Below are 23,608 nucleotides of genomic sequence, written 5' to 3'. Positions count from 1 at the left end.
ATCTGTAAAAAAAGAGTGCTTTAGTTGCAGTCATGTCAAGTTTTCAATGGACTTCTTAAACCTTTTTTTTTTTAAACATACATATCAGGCTCAGAGGGTTTCAGGCTGAAATGGAACCTATTCATTTTCATATTACTTCACAAAACAGTCATCCCAAGGTTTTATGTAAAAAAAGAAGAAGCAAAAAACAAACACAACTTTAAAGTACAAAGAACAAAGAAAAGTCTAACGGCATAGAGCTAAAAATGCTGAAAATTGTAACATAAATACACACCTCGGGGGTCATTCTGCTGATGGTGGGTACATCATATCCTGCACTGATGAAGCTGGACGTGTACTGCTCGAGCTGGAACCCACACAGCCACTGGTAGATAGCTTCTGAATCCTAACGACAGAGAGGAGATTCATTTCCAAAACCTCTGTGTGTAGAAAACATTTACGCAAACTTGCACAACTCTAAAACTCAGCTCACCTTGCCTTCCAAAAGCTGTTCAGGCCTCACAAAGTCTTTCTGAGGAGTGCCGTTAACCTGTTGGCGGGAACCACCTAAAAAACACACACAATTAATCCTGTGGGATGTGTTTTGTGATGAGTGCGTGGAGGAAGACAGACACTGGAGGAAAAACAAGACGAACCCAAAAAAAGACAGCCATGTTTTCAAAGTAACAAGATTCTGCTTTGTGACAGCAAGAGATCAATCCGGTCTGCATTAGTTGAGTCATGTTAAATCGTTCTTTTCCAAGCAGCTGTGTGACTGAGTGGGGCTGTCACGTCTCTCCGGGTGAGTGAAGCTGTGCCATCAACCAGATCTCATACACCCCTCACTCATCTTATTTACAGTCATTATATACTCAGATCTCAGAGGAACGATACTTTGTTGCCAACTGCTCCAATTTCACTTCTCTTCTTGCCCAAGGCTGAGTCTTTTTTTTCCGCTCTTCTAGTCCTTTCTCACAACAACATTTGATCTTTTCATTTCTCAATAACTTTTATTTAAGACCTCTTACAGACACGCAGATACACCTTGTAACAGGGCAATAAGTAATATAAGACACTGCACTGTCAAGATGTTCCTGGGAGATGAGTTAACTTATTCAGCATGATAATCACCCATCAAAACAACGCAGTCGTGCTTCTTGCGACATGCTCTTTGTACAAGATGGAAAGAGATGAGGAATTTGTGTCATTGTACTGTGGAAAAGTACAACTACAATTCAAATACAGTCAGTTACATTTCTAGGTTAGTGATCGCCCATCAAATCAAGAATGGTTTTAAAGGTGGAGGCAACTGACATTTTTTTTTCTCTCCTCAGCTTTTCTGACTGTTTTTCACTAGTTTTGCATTTGGATAGGAATAGAGGTTGTGCAGGTAGTCCAACTCAATACATGCTATTGCCAGAAGGTTTGCTGTGTCTCCCGGCATAGTCTCAAGAGCATGGAGGAGATTACAGCAGACGGGCAGTCACTGTAGGAGAGCTAGACAGGGCTGTAGGTCCTTAACCCATAAGCAAGATTGGTATCTCCAGGCTTCCTGAAGGGCTTTCACGTGTTTTCCAGTCTTTGCACCCAACTATTTCCAACTGTTTGATTTTTTTAAGCCACTTAAGTCTGACCACGACTCATTCAAGTACAGCATAAGAGGAACTCAATGATCAAATATAAAACAGTTTTTCATCTTATTATTTATTTATCTTTTATCTGCCCACAACAGACAACAAGCAAAGAAAGAAAGGTTGAAATATTGACAATAACTATCAGACTGTGGCAAAAACACAATTTCTTTCCCATTTCTTTAGCTGAATCTATCAAAAATGTCGAAGATAACAAAGTTTGGCAGGCATAAAATTATATTTCTGCACCAATAAGGTGATTCCCAATGAAATATTAACCAAAAATTTGGAATGCAGTGGGTCCTTTAAAACAGGATCGAACCCTTTCTCCTCTGACAAAACGTCAAACATCATGTCAAATTATAACAACGGTCTTACCCCTGAGAAAAAACGAGAGCCGGAGAGCTCCTGATGTCTCACACTTCATCCTTCCCTCCACCTATCCTTCGTGCAGGGCAGACATCAGCTCCTCTTCCCTGTCTTCCTTCCTCTTTCTCAGGCATTTAACAGATGTCTTTTGCTCCTGATGCTCCCTGTCTCCTCCCTCTTCTCCTGCACTTTAACCCCCCCTTCCGATTCACCCTGAGGTCAACGGGAATTCTCTGCTTCTTTGAGTGTTAACATTTGAAAAGCCTTATCTCAGCAGAATGAACTTAAGTTCTGAAAATACTGTAAACATGCAATCCTGCACCTGCCATTATACCTGACAGCAGAGCACATTTCTCCAGGCCTTTAGTGTTTCTTGTGAAGTAGTGATCTGGGCTTTTATGGCTTGCGTAGATGAAAGAAGATGCTGGTTTTATTGGCTTCAGTGGTGAAGTAAAGTATGGTAAGCATTTACTGTCCCCCTCCATCTCATTTCCTTTCAGACCATCAACAAAAACAGCAGAACAATGCTCTATGATCCCTGCACACAGCAGCCCCGTGGTTTCTAAAGATACAACCCTTTTATGGTTGAAAGATTCATAGGCCAGTATTAAGTAGATAAAGAAACAAAAAAAACATTCTTCTGTAAAAGAAGAATCGGGTGGCTGTAGCTCAGGAGGTAGAGCCACCCCCGATCTACTGATCGGAAGGTTGGTGGTTCGATCCCTGGCTCCTCCAGTCTGCACGTCAAGTGTCCTTGGGCAAGATACTAACCCCAGGTTGCTCTCTGATGCATCCATCGTGTGAATGTACCTAGAAAGCACTATGTATAGAGAAAGTGCTCGTGAGAATGGGTGTGATTGGGTGAATGTGGCATGTTGCATACAGCGCTTTGAGTACTCCGGGAGAGTAGAAAAGCGCTATATAAGAATCAGTCCATTTACCATCTACCATTTAAAAGGTCAGGTAAAACAACTGGACTGAAAAAGCAGCCAACCCGCAAAAGAAAAACTCTGAAAGACCTTCAGAAAGTCTAGGACCTTGGAAGAATCACAGCTAACAGAATTATTATTATTGTCAAACAGAGTCACCGAATGAAACATCTGTCATCTTCTTACTAACCTGTGGATCCATCAACCTGTGTGCTGTGGTCCACTCCTATAACGCGGTCCCTTGATTCGCCAGCAGAGGGAGCCAGCTGCACACACAAAACAAAGGCGTACTCAACGATAGAGAAAAGTACTTTAGTGCATTACTGACATCCTCCACACTTTGTTCATTTCTGTTACTATTAGTGAAACTGTCTGCTGTCGACATATGAAGCAGAGCATCTCCTTGTTTTTTAGTGTCCACCTTGGTTGTCTCTGTGCATATCTGACCTTGCCAGCGTCATTGTTGTGGCAGCAATGAATCCCATTCTGTTTGTGGCCGCTCTCTGAGCTCTGACCACTCCCTGCACTGCGGCTGCTACCAACACTGCCGGCGCTGCCGACACTGTTTCTGTCACCTGAGAAGAGCAAAGAAAGCAAAACAGAGAGAGATGACAGACTGACAGGAGACCTGTGGAGTGTCTGAGTTAGGAGACAATTGTAGCCGGCAGTTTATAGGTTATATATTTATATGTGCTGCCTACTGTACTAAAAATAAGTAAATAAATAAATACATAAAAACTATTAAGTCCTATTTATTACTGAAGGATTTATTGCCTCACCATACAGATTGAATCGATGGAAGGTGTTTGTTAGTAAGTTGTTTTATGCTAAGCAAGGCTAATCACGCTCTGCCACTAGCTCCATATTTAACAAAAAGATGCTAATATCAAGCTTCTTATGTATGTAAAGAATTTTCAACATTTATGAAATTATTAAAACATTATGTTTTAGTGGAATCGACATTCTCTCTGTTCAGGAAATAACTGAATATATATTACATAGTAGAAGAAAAACATTAATATGTTTGCGGAGATTTTCAGAGAATAAGAGGAAGCTCCAACATGCTTAAAAGAAGAAGAACTTAAAAAGAGACCTTCATGCTGCTCCCTCATAGTAATGTCCTGCTGCAAGAGAACTGGTTATGGTTGCTGGATTGTTAGATGTGTATAAAGCAGAGGGTGGGATTTGAAGGGTTAGCATGGTAAGGTCAAAACTCTGGTATATAAAAGGATAAAACAGGAATAAGCTTCTTTAAAAAGACCCAGTTTATCAAAAATGTGGTGACTTGACTGGTCTACAAGTTCACCGGCGATTGGGGTTTCGGTGGGTGGGGTATTAGGGGTTTAGGACCACACACTCTTACCAGTGGGAGAGCTCCTGAGGACCCAGATTTCCTGAGTGGGGCTAGCAGAACTAGCTGGGGTTGAGAGCTGACTGCCCAATGGAGCACCTAATAAACACACACACTTTAGACAAACGTTCACGGTACACTCTGCCTACTGCAGAACCGGAGCTGGGACTGGATCTATCAAGCTGACACAGCATCAGGGAAAGTTTTTTCATCAAGAAAAAACTGGGATTGGGGTGCTGTTTGGGAGCATATGGACAGAAACATTCCTGTCCAACAATCCTTGCCTTGCCTGGGATAACGTGAATCCACCGCAGGTGGTAAAACAGGGAAAAGGTTGGTGAGTGCATCTGTGTGTGTACCTGCAGGGTCATAGCCAAGGATGTATAAGTCATCAGTCTGAGGGGCAGGGCCGTGACTCGAAGGAGGAGCTCCGGACACAAAGTGTTGTCGTTTGCAAGGCATTGAAGCTTGGCGGAAGAGCGTGCCTCCTACGGCCAGGGAGACAGGTTTGGTTTGAGGTGGACATGCATGAGTGAGGGAAAGCAGATAATGCACATGCGTGTTCGGTGGCAGTTTGAAATGCATGCACAGGCATCGAAAGCTCTTTAACCATGCAATGAAGAGCTATGAATATCATCAACTTTAACATTTGTCTCCGTCATGTATTCTTTTTCATTGAGTACATGGAACAACAACTAAAAACAGACAGACCCCCTCTCGGTAAATCCCCTCTACAGTTACATAACAGGCTGCTGAATGGAAGTTTAAGATCACCAAAGACACTGAGAAGGCTTACTCTTCCTTAGTGTGGTATTGGTCTCTGTTTGCTGACATCACTGACATTATCACAGAGCTCAGACACACTATTGCACAGGTGCACACAACCTGCTGAGTTTGCCTCATAAGCAAAGAGCCCATCACCAACTCTGAGGCGAACTCTCTTCTTTCGTCTCTTTCCTCAAGCATGAGCAGTCTCACACACACACGCCCACACACACAGAATACCCCGATGTAGGCTGTGAAGGCTTTAACACTGAGCTGACACTTTGCAATCTGGCCATAGTAATCCTATTAATGTGTTTCTCCGTGAGACTGTCGTGTGTGTGTGTGTGTGGACTGGCTTGTTGAAGACACAGAAGTGTGCACTCATGTCTGGAGCTGTTTTTGGAGCCCTGACTGTGCTGGTCTCTCTGTGCTAGAAAGTCGGGGGTTTTACAGCTGCAAACAAGTGAGGAGCTCATATTCACAGGGATTAAATTTGTTGATTTACAAGCATGCTGAATTCTCCAGCGGCCATGTCTGCAAACATGATAGATCCTGCTCGTGTACAAGTGTGGAGATATTTTGGTAGCCCAGATATATAAGAGTCGTCATGGGTCAAATTAGGTGTTATCAACACCAAAATACAGTTGTCTGAATTCATGTCCACAATAAATGTGTTTGCCCAGGCTGGTGGTACTTCAGGGGTCCGTTCTTTGTACCTCGCTTACTACATCCAAGATCAAATCATCGCGCTAACTTTGAGCTCGCTATCCCGGTTCTCCGAACACACCTGTTGTTGACGATTAGTATAGCTGGATGAAGTAATGTGAGATCACTGGGTGTCGTAAAAGGGGCTACGCATCGATAGTAGAAACATTGATCGGCAACCCTTTGATTGGTCGGCGAAAATGTCGAAGGAGCGCGCTCAGTATTTTTCAGTAGCAGAGCAGGAACTCTTGATTGAGGGATTTCAGGAGTTTCAGAGTTTAATTAAAACGCAAGGGAACACTGCAAAGGCTGCAAAAGCAAGGAGAGAGGGCTGGCAGGAAGTTGCTGACAAATTAAACTCGTAAGTAATTTAATAATAATAATAATAATGGAGTGGATTTATATAGCGCTTTTCAAGGCACCCAAAGCGTTTTACAATGCCACTATTCATTCACTCTCACATTCACACACTGGTGGAGGCAGCTACAGTTGTAGCCACAGCTGCCCTGGGGCAGACTGACAGAAGCCAGGCTGCCATATCGCGCCATCGGCCCCTCTGGCCAACACCAGTAGGCGGTAGGGTAAATTCATTATATTATATTACATTATATATTATATTATAATATGTTATATTATATCCTCTTTCACATTAGAGCCACAAAACAGGACCCACTAGAACATGGGAACAAGTAAAAGTGAAATATAAGAATATTCTACAGAATGGTAATATTTATCACTTATATTGCTTTTAGTCTCTTGGACAGAGACCCTGAAATAATCTGTTTGTTTGTTCATAACAGCAACCAAGAAAAGGGCAGAGCAACAAAAGACAGGTGGTGGTCCTGCACCCCCTCGTCAACAAGTTGGTTAAGTGAATAATACCCTCACGGGAAAATCGACATCTCTCTATGAGCACACTGTCGCGCTGAGCTGAAGGATCCTGTCTATCCCGCAATATACGCTGGATTCTGAGGACTCTCCTTATCAATCTTGCACCTTCCGCAATGGGTGGCTCGCGTAAACGGACAGGACATGGCTGCAACAGACTTCCCAAATCCACCTTCGCTTTTATAGCCGTGGTCTCTCATCTTGATTACACAAAGTAATTTGCAATTGCTACTCTGAAATATGAATTACATCTGTAATAATCACATGCATGTAATAGAATGTTAATAGTACATTTCCCTTTTTTAGGAAATGACCTGTATGTGTCTGTGTGACATCAATAAATGGATCAAGTGCTGCATTATCTTTAGTTACATTGATGTTATTTATTTATGCTGAAACAGTGGTGGAATATCGCTGTTGCTTTCGTATAAATGAAGCGGACATACCTGCGTGGCCGCGATCTAATCCTGTTTACATAAAGTGAACCTGCTCCCGAGCAGATTTACGCTTACGGCTCTGTTGCTATGGCAGCAAGTCCCGGATGAGCTTCGGGGAACCGAACGATCCAAGATCACGCGAAATCGTCAACAATCTAATCCAGCTAACCTACTTAGCGAGGTACGAAGAACGGGCCCCTGGACTACAAAAATAAACAAGTAAACAAATAAATAAATATGAAACTTGACAGATATTTTCATGTCTCAGATAATTATATGAATATGAGACCTGGCACTTCCTCTTATTTCTCAGCAGTATTTCTGAGCCCTTTTAGTATGTTTTAGTTCACTGGGGTTTTTTTGTTTGTTTGTTTTTTTAACATTTTGTAAAACTATTGGGAATTTCTATTGAAATGACACAAATTAAATGAAAAAGGTAGGCTTGGTATTTCATGTGAAATTGTACAGTGCACATGTACACTGTTCAAAAAAATTAAAGGAATACTCTGAAAACACATCAGCTCTCAACAGTGAAAGAAAATCATGCTGTATGTCTACACTGATATGAAATGGGTAATGTGTTAGCAATTAAGGGATGGCACATAGTTTGATGGAAATGTTCTTGTTAAAAGGGGGGTTTTCCTTTCCACTGTCGCCAAACAGCCGCTGTATAAATAAAACTAAATTGAACTGAATTGAAATTGAATTCAAATGAAAATGATTATCCAGATGTTGTTAAGCATCCATTTAAGCACATAGGATAGCTTAGTGTTCTAGAGGATCTCCTCCCAGATGTGGACCAAAGCATCACTGAGCTCCTGGACCATCTGAGGTGCAACCTGGCGGCGTTGGATGGATCGAAGATAATATCCCAGCAAAGAGACACAGCAAACCTTGTGGCAATGGCATGTATTGAGTTGGACTGGACTGGATACAGGTTGCCATGTACACAAAATTCAAAGTATGCCACTGTAAACTGAAGATGCAAACCAAGGTGCCGTCCTCTCTGTTCACCGTCTTGCTAACTGGATAACTCTACAACTACTGAGAGGAGCACAACTATAATACTTGCATAAATATTCTGGAGTGTATTAATGTTAATTATTAATAAGGTAACTGATGTTTATGCAGGTGTGAATAAGCTATTTATTTACCTGCTCTTTTGCTGAGGACCTCCACCACTGAAGGGGGGAAAAAGCCCACCCGGTCTGTCCCCCGCTGGGTGTCATGGATGTGACCTTTCCACCGGCCGTCTGAGTGCTGCTCCAGGACCTGTCAGCAAGAAGCCATGAGAACACTTCATTACAAATGGCATTAGTCTTGGTATACTTCACAGTCTCAGCAATTGATACAGTTATATGAACACTATGGGCGTTGATTAAAACAAAAAAATGCTATGTGTTAGCAAAAATACAATAGCTTTAAGCATGCATGTTGTGTGCGACACCCACAGGCATGCACTTAAGTCCATAATGAGTGGGCCAGTAGGCTGGAAATACACTATCTATTCATTGTGAGTATTAGCAAAGCGCCTCGAGAGAAGAAAAACAAACACCTCTGCTTTCTGGCAGAGTAAGAGACAACAGCATACAAGTTCAAACACAACTCTCAGATGTCCCTATGACTCACATAAATATATCAAAATACACAGCAGAGAGCACATAAAGACATGAACACACGAATTAGAGCAAACTGTGATAATGATGCTGATAATGAGAGACACAGCAGCAGCAAGTTTGTGCCTGTTCCTCTGCTGTGGTCTCCTGCTTTGGAGTACATGAAATTACCCTGAAACATACCACACAAATCCTAACAACAAGGCTTCACTCTAACTTCACCTAACAACTTCATCTCATTTTCTCATCTCAATCAAGCCGATTCCAATGTTTGTGTTGGCTCTTCTTTGTAAGAATTATATATGTCAGCATATACAAACAAAAAAACACTTTTCTTGAAATTTTTATAATAAAATAAATGATTCAACTTCTCTTCTTTAAACAATTTGCAAAATCTTACCAAACAGAAACTGCTGCTACTGATTGATAAAAACAAATGTCGGCTACATTTTTGTTCAGTAGGTTTTTAAATTCATTAAATAAGGAAATCTTCTCCTTTCATAATTTTCCCAGGCAATGAATAATAATGACTGTTTTAAATGTGATATTAGGGATTTTCAAATTAATTTCATTTAATTACATTTTTCTATAAACAAGGACAATGAAAATAATGAACAAAAACAATATGACAACCATAAAACAACATTTTGAGACTTTTACACACAAAACAGTACCATGATCAGATCTCCCGCCCGCAGGTTAAGTGCAGTGGGATCATGGAGATTCCAGTAGTCCTTCACTGCTCTAACTTGAAGGGAGCTTGATGCTTCTGCAAAAAGAAAGAAAGAAAGAAAAAGAAACCTGATCACATTTCTAAACCAGAGAAGCCAAATTACCCAAATGTATCAGTGCAACATCAAGACACCATTTCATGAGCTACCGACCTCTCAGCAGCTGTTTGATTTCCCTGCTGGCTGTGGAAGTGGTGAACTGATTGACAATGTCCAAAGCCGTCTGGTTGTAGGTGTTGCGCATGTTCACGTTGATGCCCGCCTAGACACACACACACATACAGATCGTAAAACGGCTACGTGGGAGTCGGACTTTTAAAAACAAACCCTCCCTTAAATTCCAATCTGCTTTATTAAAGAATAATACTGAGCAGGTGAAAACATAGTGTGATGTTTCTGTGAAGAGTCTTTATGTTGACACTTGTTGTAAAAAAGCAGCCTTCCACATGGCTCATAAGACTAACAGATACAATGTTTCTCTTCTTTCCTTACGTCAAGGAGCAGCCGTACTACATCCGTTTTGCCATAGAGGGCAGCCTCGTGCAAAGACGTCCCCGCTTTGGTGGCTCTGTTAATGTCAATGCCAGCTTTGAGGAGCAACCTAGGAAGTCCAATCAGAAACACCGTGTTAGTGTGCAGGTGTGTGCAGACATCTGCAGCAATTTATGAAGTCATATAGTCACAGTCAGCAATTGCAAATTTAATTGGGTTGACACCTGGACTTTAACTGGGTCATGGCAAAACCTCGATTCTTTTTTGTTTCTGTTTTTGTTTTCAGCTGTTCTGTGTGCTTAGGCCACACATCTTACTCCACCTACAGCATCTCAATTGGTTTGAGGTCTGAACTTTGACTCTAGAAAAATTTGGTATACAGAAGGCATGGGTTGGCATGACAACCCTTCCATACAAGTCCATCTTGTTCAGTTTAACTGTACTATCAGGAACTTTAATATTTAGCATGCTAACTGAGGCCGGTAGTGTCTAAGAGTACATCTTTTGCAGTTTCTCTGACCATTGGGGAACCTTAGGGTAAATTTGCTCCCTCTCCTGGGAAGACTGTGGTATTTTTTTTGATAATATTATAAGTGGTGACACCTCCTGATGATCAATTAAACAAGTGCATTTGAGTAGCAGCACCTGGCTGCTACTTATTCTCTTATCCTCACCATTACTGCTTAGCTTTTTGCAAGACTGAACACAGTCCTTTAAACTCAAAAATGTTGCAACTTATGAGCAAAAAATGTTTGTAATTATTCTATCAAAAGTAGACATTTATGGAATATGGAATAAAGGTGCAGCAACAAAATTATTTTATTTTTGATCTTTTTTTTAATCACATACTTTAAGAACATTCATGAAATGTTTTAATGAATAGAACCTTAAATAATTATCTAACAGCTTATTAAAAATAATTTAAAACATTTCCTTGTGAGTGTAGAGTTTTTAAACCAAATGCTACAGATAGTACTGACAGGAGAAATACCAAGTTGTAATTTGTGAGGATAAAAGGTTCCTATTGTAATCTTCTTGCACCACTTTTAACCTTGATGGTATGAAATCTTGAGAGGGCTGAATGTCTGAAAACCTTCACAGAGTTTAGACTTTTCTGTCCTCCATAGAAATGTTATTCTCAGATACTCCATTCAATTTACACTGTACACAGTACAGAATGTGCTAGAGCAAAGATTCTGAACATGAGGTGTCATGATCAGAAATGATCTCTGAATGAATTGCTAAAGCGTAGTTTCTAACACAGGCAGATGTATATGATACTAAAACAACAGAAAGTTCCCATCTTTCCAGGCACAAAGTCATATCCTGTTTGCATAAAGCTCCTCCAGTTATTGCAAAAAGGGAGAAGTTACAAATACATTTGCAGCTTAGGTATGGCAGTCTTTGAAGTGCCATAAATCCCTTAGTATCATTTTCCAAATTCTGCTGTGTAAATTCTGAATAAACTTATGTGGTTGTCAGTGAAGTGTAGGAGTGTGTGTGTGTTATTTTTCAGTTCATGTTTGTGTTGAGCATAGGCTTCTCTGCTACCAAGGATATCGCAGTATGACATTTTTGTATCATGCACAAACTTCCACCAGTATTATCACGGGCGGTATGATGTTGTACGGACTTATTACTAAGTATTCACTTTCAACTCCAGGAGAGGGGGAGATGGATGGTGTTGCATGAGATATTTAATAATTTAGACGGGATGGGAATAGTTGGCAGCATGTCTAAAACAGCGGGATGGGATTACATGGCAAAGACATTTTTAGGCTGAAACAGGCTGAAAGTGCAAAGTCGATTGGGATTAAACCTCATAGTACAATGTTTTCTTTTTGGTGCTGGACAGATTGTTACAAAGTTACAGAATTAATTCAAATGGTAACAGTTCTTGTTCAGTCTTGACACATGCTCGAACATCCACGTAAAGAAATCCCAGCAAGTTGATTCTGTTCATTTGGACATAGCGCTTTCAGTGGGAGAAGCGTTTTGTGACTCATCTGAGCTAGCACCATTGCTTAACAATGGGCCGTGAGGTCAGTTTCATGATTGTTAATATCCAAAATGTCATGACCACTGATCACTGGCTATGAGTACCATTCACAGAGAGGATATGACTGCAATAACAGCATTTTAAGCGATAAGAGGGTTGCTTCCCTACCCTTCAGGTCAGAGAATGTCACTCCACTGGGAGACTTTACCGCTCACGTGGAGGCCAGTGAAATCTGGAGGGGCGTGACTGGCAGGACTGGTCAGTCTAATCTGAACTCAAGTGGTGTTCTGTTATTGGACTTCTGTGTTAAGTTTACCCATTACAGTTTGCCTACAATAAACACCATGTTAAAGCAGCAGCATTTATAAGGTGAAGGTCATTTTGCATCCTTTTTTTTAAATGATGCCAGCAGCAGCAGAATTATAGTACAGTAGTAGTGACAGTAGTTTTATTATTTCCTTTAGGGGACCTCCCCAAGGGATTAATAAAGTTCTATTCTTTTGCACAGCATAAGTGCAAAAGTAGTTTAGGCAGTTTTTTTCTTTTGATTATCCAAAGTGAGGTCTTGGGGCAGTAGCAGAAGCGGGGGAAGACTTCCCTCAACCCAGCCAGCTCCTCCAGTTTATCTGGGGAAATGTCGGTGCATTCTCAAGCCAGCTGAGAGATATAATCTCTCCAGCGTGTGCTAGGTCTACCCCGCGTCCTCCTTCCAGTAGGACAATCCTGGCTGGAACACCTTACCCAGGAGGCAAACAGCTGGCTCCTTCAATGTGGAGGAGTAGCAGGTCTACTCTGAGCCCTTCCTGAATGACTGATTGGCTCACCCTGTGTTGAGGAAGAGTCCATCCACCCTTCGGAAAAAGTATTTCTGCCACTTGTATCTGCAGTCTTATTCTTGGCCTTTTAAAGAACTAACAATAATAGAGTTAACAAAAAAAAGAGACAGAGATCAACACTTTTATGGCCCTTCTCTACAATGATGCTCCAGCAGAAAACTGCTCCATCAGAATTGGGCATCAATTAAAATGTGAAACAATTAGATTAAATGACTAGTGTGCCTGGTACTGACTAGTGACAATATTGACAATTAGTCATCTAGTCGCCTAATAAAATATTTTCTACTTGGGCTCAAGCTTTTAAACCAGCTGTGTAGCTGCACCGGTAATTCCCATCCCCTGTTTGCGCTTCCTGTCATGTGGAGTGCAGCTAGCGATTGTTCTAGTGACATTCGTTGGAATGATTCAGGGCGCGAATCTCCTGTAGCGTACTTAATGGTGTGTTTTTGCCTGCAGTGGGCCTGCTTTCTATTTCCCATGACTGTAAATACTAGTTCTTTAACTAGTGGGCATAAGTATCAGTTCAACAACAACTTTGTAGCTAAACTATTCGTGCATACTATACGTATTTTATATTCCTTTGAAAATTAAGAGTTTATTTTTTCAATTTTAAGGGCTGAACTACAACAGTGTGCAAATGCTGGCTGTGAACGCAGATGCTCAGACTGTCAATCAAAGGAAAAGCAATGCCTGGATATTGAATCCAGAATCCACTGTGTTACATGATACTGTATCATAATGTTTAACATTTAATGCCACTCTGAGCTGCTGTTTACTTGATGATGTCTTTGTGTCCATTCCTGGCTGCTAGGTGGAGTGGGGTGGTGGAGGGAGAGTCCAGGCTGCCGTTTCCTCTTTCTCCTTCTAACAGGGCTGCAACCATATTACTGCTCAGCAGTAACTGAGTCACCTAACAAAAAAATTGAGATGAAATGGCAGAATCAGGACAGGAATTACAGCCTTAGTAACACACACACATATATATATATATATGTATATATGCTAAAAATATATATTGACGTATTAGAGTGTAAATGGTGACTTATATATAGGGTTAAACGAGCACAGAGGCTTATCCACTACTCAGCAGTCGTCTAAAGATACCACAGCCTCTGCATACACCCACAAATACTGTGTGACAAAAAACAGCCCAAAGCTTACGATTTTCTTTCATAGCCAAACTGCAAACTCAGAGCAGACGAGCGAACGTTTAACAAGCATGGGAAGTGTGCGTCTGTCTAATTCTTAATAACAGAGCCAGCTATACATCTCACAGCTGGGCTTATCCACTGATGTGGCAGAGGCACTGCAATATGCAATCTCTTCACAAAGTCTAAAAGGAGCTACTGAAGCCTCTTCTGCTTTCACAGAAATGAGCTCGATTTAGCTCAGCCTTGTTGTCTCAGCAAAGGTTTGTGTTTGCCTTAGGCCATTCACATTAAAATAAAAAAAAAGCATGAAAAACACGTGTTCTCATATGCAAACAACTGGATTGCACATATGAAGAAAACCTATATACATCTCACTAAAGGGCTAACTTTAGTACTCTTTTTGTTTAAAAAATAACCCCGGGGTTCCTGTGACCTTTGTAAAACATCAATAAATAAACTGTTTCCATCAAGTTTCTTCCACTTATCCAATTCAGGGTTGCAGAGGGGGTGGGGCCTATACTAGGCGTCATAATGTGAGAGGCGGGGTACAACTCGAGCACCTTCTAGTCTGTCACTATAACACAGAGACCACCATTCAGCTGATTCATTCGAAACCAGGACCTTCTTGCTGTGAGGCGACACTGCTGACCATCGCACCACTGTTCCACCCTCATTCAGTTAGATTAAACTCAATTAAAAGGTCAACATTAAAAGAAATTACATATATTATTTGGACTATGATGGTACACGACATTAAAGTGAAACTAACTGAACTGGAACTAAACAGACTCTTGGAGCTGAAGGCTGTTCATGGTTATTGAACATTACTCCCGCTGCCTCTCTCGGTGTCTCTCCTATTTGTACTTTCATTTTTTTTTCTTTACATCAGTTAACAGGTAGTGTAACGTAAGTGCATGGGCCTCTACTGTGAAGTTGCTAATGGAGCAGTCATAGACTGCATATGAAAGATGGGCTTAACTTATGGCTCAGAAAACTGGGGCATTTTAAACTTCAGTTCCTTCTAACAGCCACTAAGGGTCATCTGTAGGTTTCATGAATAACTTCAGGTGTATGGAGCTCCTCACCACCTTCGATCTTTCGAATGAGTTTAAGGTCTCGAGGTCTTACTAAATGAAACATGTCCACATTATGGTCCACATTAGAGCGCAGAGAAGTGCACAAAAAGCATAGACATGTCTACTTTGTAAATAATACCATATAAACAGGCAACAGACCTCGATTTTAAAGTCAGATCTACCGGCACTGTGGTTTTAATAAGCTAGCGTGCTGGGGAGAAAGCGATCGGTGAAGTCACAGTGTCTACATCCATCTGTCACCTGAGCAAGTGACATTACTGTAATAACTATGGATATAGAAAATGACCCACATTATATAGAAAATAACCCACATTATAACCCACATCATGGGGCGATCGTGGCTCAAGAGTTGGGAGTTCGCCTTGTAATCGGAAGGTTGCCGGTTCGAGCCCCGGCTTAGACAGTCTCGGTCTTTGAGACACTTCACACGTTGCCTACTGGTGGTGGTCAGAGGGCCCGGTGGCGCCAGTATCCGGCAGCCTCGCCTCTGTCAGTGCGCCCAGGGTGGCTGTGGCTACAATGTAGCTGCCATCACCAGTGTGTGGATGTGTAAAGCGCTTTCGGGTTCTTAGGGACTAGTAAAGCGCTATACATTGATTTTTAACTTTTTTTTGCCAGCTGTAAAAACGACTGAACATTTAACAACTACAGTATTTCTCTTAAAAAACGTTCATTTTCAAACTTTGAGACTTTTTCAGGCTTTTTTTGACCTGCAGCAACCCTGTGCTGAGTACATATCATGATCTCAGAAATTATTTTATTACTTAAAATAAAGTAATGGATAATTTTCATTTTGAGCAGATGTGTGAACTTTTCATGTGATGTCATAATCAGTTTTAATCCAGGGAATATTTTGGTTTATAAGCAAATACCTGCAGAAAAAACAACCTCATTCTTATTTTGGAAAAGAAGACATCAAAGATATGGAACTTCCACAAAAATCTTTTCATACCTTCAGTCTGCCAAACTCACAGGCCAAATCTAGTGGTGTCTTCTTAGCCTTGTTCATGAAGCAGGGATTAGACTGATGCTGCAGCAACATCTCAGACTGAGAGCCAAGAAGAGGGAGAGAATGTAAAATTAGTGCAATCAACTAATATATTACGCACTCGTGGCTCAAGAGTTGGGTGTTCGTCTTGTAATCGGAAGGTTGCCGGTTTGAGCCCCGGCTCGGACAGTCTCGGTTGTTGTGTCCTTGGGCAAGACACCTCACCTACTGGTGATGGCCAGAGGGGCCGATGGCGCGATATGGCAGCCTTGCTTCTGTCAGTCTGCCCCAGGGCAGCTGTGGCTACAACTGTAGCTGCCTCCACCAGTGTGTGAATGTGAGAGTGAATGGATAGTGGTATTGTACAGCGCTTTGAGGGTCCCGAAAAGCGCTATATAAATGCAATCCATTATTATTATTATTTTTACTTGCTTTCACATGTCAGTCTTCCCAACATGCTCATTAATGTGTGTGTGTGTGTGTGTGTGTGTGTGTGTGTGTGTGTGTTTGTCTGAACGAACATAAAACAGGTCGGGTGCAGCCTCGGTGTTCTAAAGAGGTCAGGCATGGGTAGGGGTTGTATGACGTAACAAGTTCTGTATGTGCACGGTATACGCAACTGTCATTTCAAACATTCCAGCAAGCACGTAGAAAGGAATATTCGTCGTTACTGCCTGTAGGCTCTTTAATGGTATGCATTAATGGTATTACTGCTATTGTTGCTGGACAATACCAGCTGAGGCACAAAGGGGATCGATTTCAGTGAAATGGGAGGACAGGTAAAACCTTGGAACTTTGCCTTTAGCCTCTGGTGTTTGTCTGCTTACTCACCACCTCATAGTGTCCGTACTGTGCAGAGAGATGCAACGGTATCTGTCCATCATTGGAAGGGGAGTTGACTGCAGCGCCGGCTCTCAGCAACAATAGAACAGAGTCAGCTTTACCCTGCCACGCTGCGTAGTGGAGGGGACGCATGCCTAAACGTGGAAATGAGAAAGGTAAGAAGAGGTTAGGAGGCAAGAATAAAAAAGCAATCGTTTTAAAATGTTATTAGATACAGGGACTGCTACTTAGGCATGACCTCTTAAAATGAAAAATTCTTTTATTTCATAATAACTATCAGTAATACACATATACTAAGGCTGTCACTGTTATTTTTGTAGGCTCGCGCACCACCTCCCTCCACTTGAATTATCATCCAGATCATTATGCAATCATATCTTTTGACAAACTAAGGCATACATTTAATTGGAATATGCTTTTTATTGTAACTGTTCCTCACAAACACTTATTGAAATAATGATGATGATAAGAAAGTGGATTTACATTCTGTTTACTGGAGGAGTCCACATTAGAAGTTAAACACATGGAAAGAAGATCTGAAAACTGAATTCTCAGCTAAAGGTTGGAAATTAGTCAGTGCTGCAGTTCATACTCAGATGTGGTTAATGTGTTAAAGTTAACTTCTAATGACAATATAACAGTAGTAAGTGTACAGAGGCTGGAGCAACAGTTTTTGTTTCACAGTACAGAAAGACTAAAGCTTTTTCATATTTGAGAAGATATTTTCATGTCCCATAAGATCTAGCACTATCTGTAATTAATGATTTGGAAGTATTATGCCATGTTGAATAAGGAGAGCAGTTTTATTGTTCGTTTGTCTTTCACTTCCTGTTGTTTTCTGGTTAGGTGAATTTGTTTGATTTTGTTTGTTTGTCTGATTAGGATATAGAGCTATTCTGTTTCCATGCACTGGCTGTCAATAATGCCCAAAGGAGGGTCGACGCCCCCTGCTGAGGCCAGTGGATACAACAAAACTGAAAAGCTGGCAGGACATGCTTCAAGAGCTCTACACACCTCTGGTTTCAGGAGCCAAGCTGCCAAATTCAACTGTATGTGTTCCACTTGGAGTCTGAGGATATCTACATTAGCACTGCAGCCACTTCAAAGTGAATCATATTTATTCATATGGGTCAAATTTATTTTCAGCTGAGAGTGTCAGAAAACTTGTGAAGAGGTTTCATGCTCAATTTAACCTTAACTGACTTCTTCATCATGAACATTTGGGATTCCCCCCCCCCCCCCTAAATTGTGGGTTTGCGTGGTGACACTGGGTTAACCGGCAAAGCTGTTCCGCCATCATGATACCGTTTATGTCCTTGATATCCACCGTGGCCTGGGCCTCCAGCAGCAGAGACAGCAGCTCGATGGTCCCCGTTAGAGCTGCATGATGCAGGGCCGAGAAGCTGCGAGAGGAGACAGAGGAAAAACATGAAGACAAGACAGATCAAGAGTAGGGACAGGTGAGGGCATGAGAGAGTTAGAAATCATCCTGTTGCCTTTACAGTGAGACCTTTTGCAAAAAAAACAGTAAACTGATGTGTATGTGTGTGGTCACATCAAACCTGATCTAATTCTGATAAAGTGGGTGTGACGGTTTATGTGTGTGTATAATTTGAAAATGTGTGAGTGTGTTTGTTCATCACAGCTTCAGAGATAAAATCTAAGTGTTTGTCTCTGGGTGTCTGTCAGGTCACGATATAGATGAAGGGAGAAATTAAAGACATAAATTCTTTGGTGATGAGTTTTGCTTTTTCTGGGGGGACAGAAACACAGTGAACACTCCACAGTTGAAGCTGTGACACACTCGTCTGACATGGGGATTAAATATCTGCTTCATTCATGCTTTCAGGTGATTTGTCACAGCCTGATGCAGTCATTGCGAAACAAAACTTACGTAGTCACAACAGATAATTTTTTACCGATACCTCACATTAAGCAACAGGTTCATGCAGATCTGACACACAGCTTCCTGGCACACAAAGTGACCCACAGACTTTCATGTCAAAAGGTTGAACTTTACATCATTAAAAGGCAGAAAATGTCCAGGTTTCAAAACGTTCAGTTCAGAACAAATAGATGACCTATGTCCCATCTTCTATCCAAGATGTGTATTTAGAAACATCGATATAAACTATTATTATAAACTATAATATATACATTCCTTTGATCCAGAGTTATTAGGTACAGTTAGCTTTAAAGAGGCCAGGTACACCAAAAAAAGAAAACAAGACGAAACTTGAGTTGTAAGGTCTTTTAGAGTTTAGACCAGACCCGAAGCTCCGACTGTATCTGCAGACTGTGAGATGGCGTATCTTATCACTCACATTATTCAGATGTCTCCTCAGCACACATATACCACCATTTATTCTTTCACATTCCTGTCTACTCATCTTGAGTCATCAGTTACGGTGACTTTCTACAAACACGTCTGAAAATGTCCTCCTGGGATAATTTTGACTTGGTGACAGCAGACGATTTGTTCACCTTCTGCACTCGTCTTGTCGCAGTCGTGCATGTTTGATTTCAGCACCCCTATTGTATGTCGCCTCCCACACACTGAACTGACCTTGCATGTAGACACACGCAGCGGGTCTAAGTCAACACAGAATCACATCACACGTAGACTGAGACTCAAACTGCAGTCTGGAAAGGGAGATTCTTTGCGTGTTTTAAGGCCTACTGAAATAAAACTACAAAAGTACATCTGAAGGGAAAAACAGTAAACGTCTTACATAAAATGTGCATTCTTGAAGCATATCTACACAGGATGAACAGAAGAGCCAAACTGAATCAAAAGCGGTTACTTTATACCAAAAAATCTAAATAATAAAAGAGTACAATACTGACTCACAGCTGCCCTAATGGGAGCAGTTTATTTGTCTGCAAATGTATTCAAACAAGACTAAAACATATGTAACCAACCAACACTGGCTGATCACAGAAGTATAACCAGGCAACACGTGGATACAGTGGAGCACGGACATCATTTCATATTTTCATATTCTTTTTGCTTAAAGATGACATAGAAATAGGCCTTAAAAATATCTACACAGTGCAGTCAGGACAGTGGTGCAACAATGGCACCGCGTCTTCCAGCTCCATGAAAGCCAATTCTGAATGCTACATCATAAGAAGTTAGGCTAATGTTGGCACCATTGTCCTATCTATACTATTTGGAACACGGCTCATCAGGTAGCAAAGATGCTTTATTTCTCTGCCTTCATAACTTCCTGCTGCCTCAGCCACACTAAAGGAAAAAAAGCTGGTAACCATCATGGGACCATGAAAAGTGATTGCATTTAAGTTTGGCTGTCTGGGATCACCTGTAACTAGTTACAACGATTAACTGGTCACCCAGAGAGCATGCAGCACCCTCAACCCCTGGGACAGCAGTTTAGGTCACAAGGTGACTGCAAAGGTAACCTGTCTCCAAACTATCTCGGTTGGACAGCTTGCCAACACACTGCGATCAGTCACTGTGCCAAGGAGCAACTCGTCTGCTCCATCATTTATTTCTCCAAGTCGAGACACAATGAGTTACTAATGTTTGTGGCATTCAATTTTGTATAAATTACACTAAGTTTAACACAGAAAAGCACTCAGAAAACCTTATTGTGCATCTCATATGTGAGTAAATGCCGCTAAGTGTTCGTTAAAATTCAAGGGGAGATCAAATGTATCAAAACAAATGCATAATCCGCTGGATGGCTCAAATCTGTAAGTGCATTGCCAAAAGTTTTGGTTCTGTCTCTTACTCTTTACTCAACTCTCAATTCTCACTCAGAGTGTTTTGAGCCAAACTCCACATATTCCTTCTCTGCAATAATACTTAAAATGAAGATAAGATTTTTCATTGAAACAGAGCAGAACTGAGCTAAACAGAGCAAGCTGAAGAAGAGAGGAGGCAAATCCCAAAACACAATGATATAGTACACCTTGTTTTCCTTTCTTTTCCAGTGTTTTAGGCTTTTAGTTTCATTTATACACAGAGATCAGCACACAATGAAAGCAGCTTTGTGTGTCTTTTCTCAGCAGTGCACACACACAAAGCAACATTCACATTTCTTTCCCTTCCCTTCCTCAATAGGTGCTAGTGCATAACAAATATCTCTTGCTGGAATAATGTCTGAATGTTAAGTTAAAGATTAGCCAAATCAATATGGGCAATATTCCCTGTCCTATTCTTTCCTGTTCAGACACTCAACAGTAAATGCAACAACACAAACGGTTTAATATATAGAATCATCCCTATAGTACTGTTTAGTGAGTTGTGCCACTTAACTTCAATAATTAACACCGACAGGTGTCCAACTTGGTAGATGACACAGGATGCAAACTAACATGTCACTCTATGTACTCTATATGTCCCTCTATAACATGTCACCCTATGTACTCTATATGTCGCTCTATAACATGTCACTCTATGTACTCTATATGTCGCTCTATAACATGTCACTCTATGTACTCTATATGTCGCTCTATAACATGTCACTCTATGTACTCTATATGTCCCTCTATAACATGTCACCCTATGTACTCTATGTGTCGCTCTATAACATGTCACTCTATGTACTCTATATGTCCCTCTATAACATGTCACCCTATGTACTCTATATGTCGCTCTATAACATGTCACTCTATGTACTCTATATGTCGCTCTATAACATGTCACTCTATGTACTCTATATGTCCCTCTATAACATGTCACTCTATGTACTCTATATGTCCCTCTATAACATGTCACTCTATGTACTCTATATGTCCCTCTATAACATGTCACCCTATGTACTCTATATGTCCCTCTATAACATGTCACTCTATGTACTCTATATATCGCTCTATAACATGTCACTCTATGTACTCTATATGTCCCTCTATAACATGTCACTCTATGTACTCTATATGTCCCTCTATAACATGTCACCCTATGTACTCTATATGTCGCTCTATAACATGTCACTCTTCTTTCAGTATCCTGCTCTGTTTGCACACTATCTGTACGCTAAATTTAACAACTGTATTGTACTCTGCTCTGTAGCTATTGTCCATGATGTAAACATGTAAAAATTGTGTTTTCTGTTCTGTGTCCTGTTCTTTTTGTGTTTTTTTGCTGCTGATACAACCAAATTTCCCCTTGTGGGACAATTAAAGGATTATTCTATTCTATCTACTCTATTCTACCTCCAGACATATATGCATGAGACCTCCCCTCCAAAAAAACATGAAAATGAAAATAAATAAATAATAAATAAATAAATGTTTTGTGTCAGTCAGCATCTCATACATGTCACCAATGACACATAGATTTCATGTTAATATGGAGGAATAGTAATAAAGCAACTCGTGCTCCACCTCAGTCTCAGTTCTCAGAGCAACACAGTCCCCGGCATTTTCAGAGTTCATCCTTCTATCATAAACATATTCAGTTTTCCTCAGCCTCTTCTTATTGTTTTCATTTTTAGTTTGTCAATACGCTGACAGTGGCAAGCCTGCCCCTGGCTCTGTACCGCACTGCAGCTGTGATGCAAACAGAAACAGTGAGCAACAGATTTGAGGTTTTTCACATTTAATTATGGTACATTTAGTTGGTACTTATATGCAATAAACATATTGCATATAAGTGCCAACTTAACCCTATTCATTCATAAGCTGATAATCCATCTTAACACAGTTTTATTTCTGATTCATCGCCATCATGATGCACCAAAGTCACTTTGAAGGCAGCAACTGAATAGGAGCGGTCTCAGACCTGATGCAACCACTTCGACTGGATATGGTTGCAATAATGTTGCTCGGTGGTCTCCAGTCACTGTTTTCCGTAGAGTGTCTGTAGCCTTAAACTGCAGGAATAAAGGTAACATCTTCTATAAACCTCTGAAAGAAGTCAGAATGAATCTAAGTGAATATAAAGAATCATTTTACTCCAAGCTCTAACAGACATTATCGGAAAACAAAGAGTGAGGTAAAAACTGAAGGACACTCTGTCAGCACATGCGTGTGATTCTACTGTGAGTCATTCTGTGAAGACTGAACACAATCTGCACATCAATCAAGAAACAATGACTCTTCCATTGCATTCCACTGACTCAGCTTCGTGTTCATCTCTCGCTGAGACGCACATAAACACGTACACACATGCACGCCTCTTACCCATCTGAGTCTTGGTAGTTGATGTTGAGCCTCTTGGTAGAGCCCAGCAGCTCTGGAAAAAGACAGACATGGACAAAATGACAAGAGGGTCAAAAACAGGTCATTGCCGACATATTTGATTCTATTTGTTTTTATTCAGAGCGCTCTGCCAATCCCTCAAACCTGTGTGTGCCTTCAAAATGTTTCTCTTTCCTCTGCACTTCTCTCTGTCGTCACTCCCTTTATCAAACAACGTGACATCCCTGACAGGATGGAGAGCTTTCCTCGCCTCCCGTTGCCTCACCCTTCCCCATCTCACAGCGAGTCTGACACCCTCACAGCAGCCAAATGATTCAACCTTGCAGAAATGTATGATTTGCCCTCATTTACATCGGCATCTTATCACAGCTCTTTAAAATTGAGAGTGACAGCTTAAAAAACTCGAGCATGCACGGATAAAAGATATACTTGGTGCAAATATACCAGTTCAGTCTTCCTAACTGACTACAGGTTGTTGTTGTTTTGTTCCCCACTCTCCTCGGAAGAGACAGTGCTTCTTATTCCATGTCTCACTCATTCATTCAGCACTCCAAGACAGACTACACTGCAATGATCTTTTGTCTTGCAATCATCCTGACTCACAACAACTGAGGTGAACTCAAATTGAAGAGT

The 23,608-nt window shown here is 41.0% G+C and overlaps 1 protein-coding gene across 3 annotated transcripts in view; it reads right to left on the bottom strand.

The window, feature by feature from the left end:
- Nucleotides 1-23,608, bottom strand: part of caskin2a (CASK interacting protein 2a) — a 56,028-nt gene that overhangs the window by 8,110 nt on the left and 24,310 nt on the right. Inside the window, exons 3-17 of one of the 3 annotated variants that reach the window (XM_026177451.2) lie at nucleotides 22,958-23,009; nucleotides 18,113-18,210; nucleotides 16,796-16,941; nucleotides 15,929-16,024; nucleotides 13,505-13,638; nucleotides 9,894-10,002; nucleotides 9,555-9,663; nucleotides 9,345-9,439; nucleotides 8,209-8,326; nucleotides 4,619-4,747; nucleotides 4,272-4,358; nucleotides 3,356-3,483; nucleotides 3,099-3,174; nucleotides 473-546; nucleotides 275-385 (exon numbers count right to left, since the gene is read on the bottom strand). In XM_026177451.2, the coding sequence (XP_026033236.2) occupies nucleotides 275-385; nucleotides 473-546; nucleotides 3,099-3,174; nucleotides 3,356-3,483; nucleotides 4,272-4,358; nucleotides 4,619-4,747; nucleotides 8,209-8,326; nucleotides 9,345-9,439; nucleotides 9,555-9,663; nucleotides 9,894-10,002; nucleotides 13,505-13,638; nucleotides 15,929-16,024; nucleotides 16,796-16,941; nucleotides 18,113-18,210; nucleotides 22,958-23,009 (1,562 nt within the window). The remainder of the gene's footprint in view (nucleotides 1-274; nucleotides 386-472; nucleotides 547-3,098; nucleotides 3,175-3,355; nucleotides 3,484-4,271; nucleotides 4,359-4,618; nucleotides 4,748-8,208; nucleotides 8,327-9,344; nucleotides 9,440-9,554; nucleotides 9,664-9,893; nucleotides 10,003-13,504; nucleotides 13,639-15,928; nucleotides 16,025-16,795; nucleotides 16,942-18,112; nucleotides 18,211-22,957; nucleotides 23,010-23,608) is intronic. The other 2 variants (XM_026177452.2, XM_026177453.2) reach the window with 2 other exon arrangements.

This window comes from Astatotilapia calliptera, chromosome 8, assembly GCF_964374335.1.
Source record: "Astatotilapia calliptera chromosome 8, fAstCal68.1, whole genome shotgun sequence".
NCBI classification, from domain to species: domain Eukaryota; kingdom Metazoa; phylum Chordata; class Actinopteri; order Cichliformes; family Cichlidae; genus Astatotilapia; species Astatotilapia calliptera.
The sequence above is the reverse complement of the archived record's forward strand: the minus strand, read 5'-3'. Positions and strand labels throughout refer to the sequence as shown.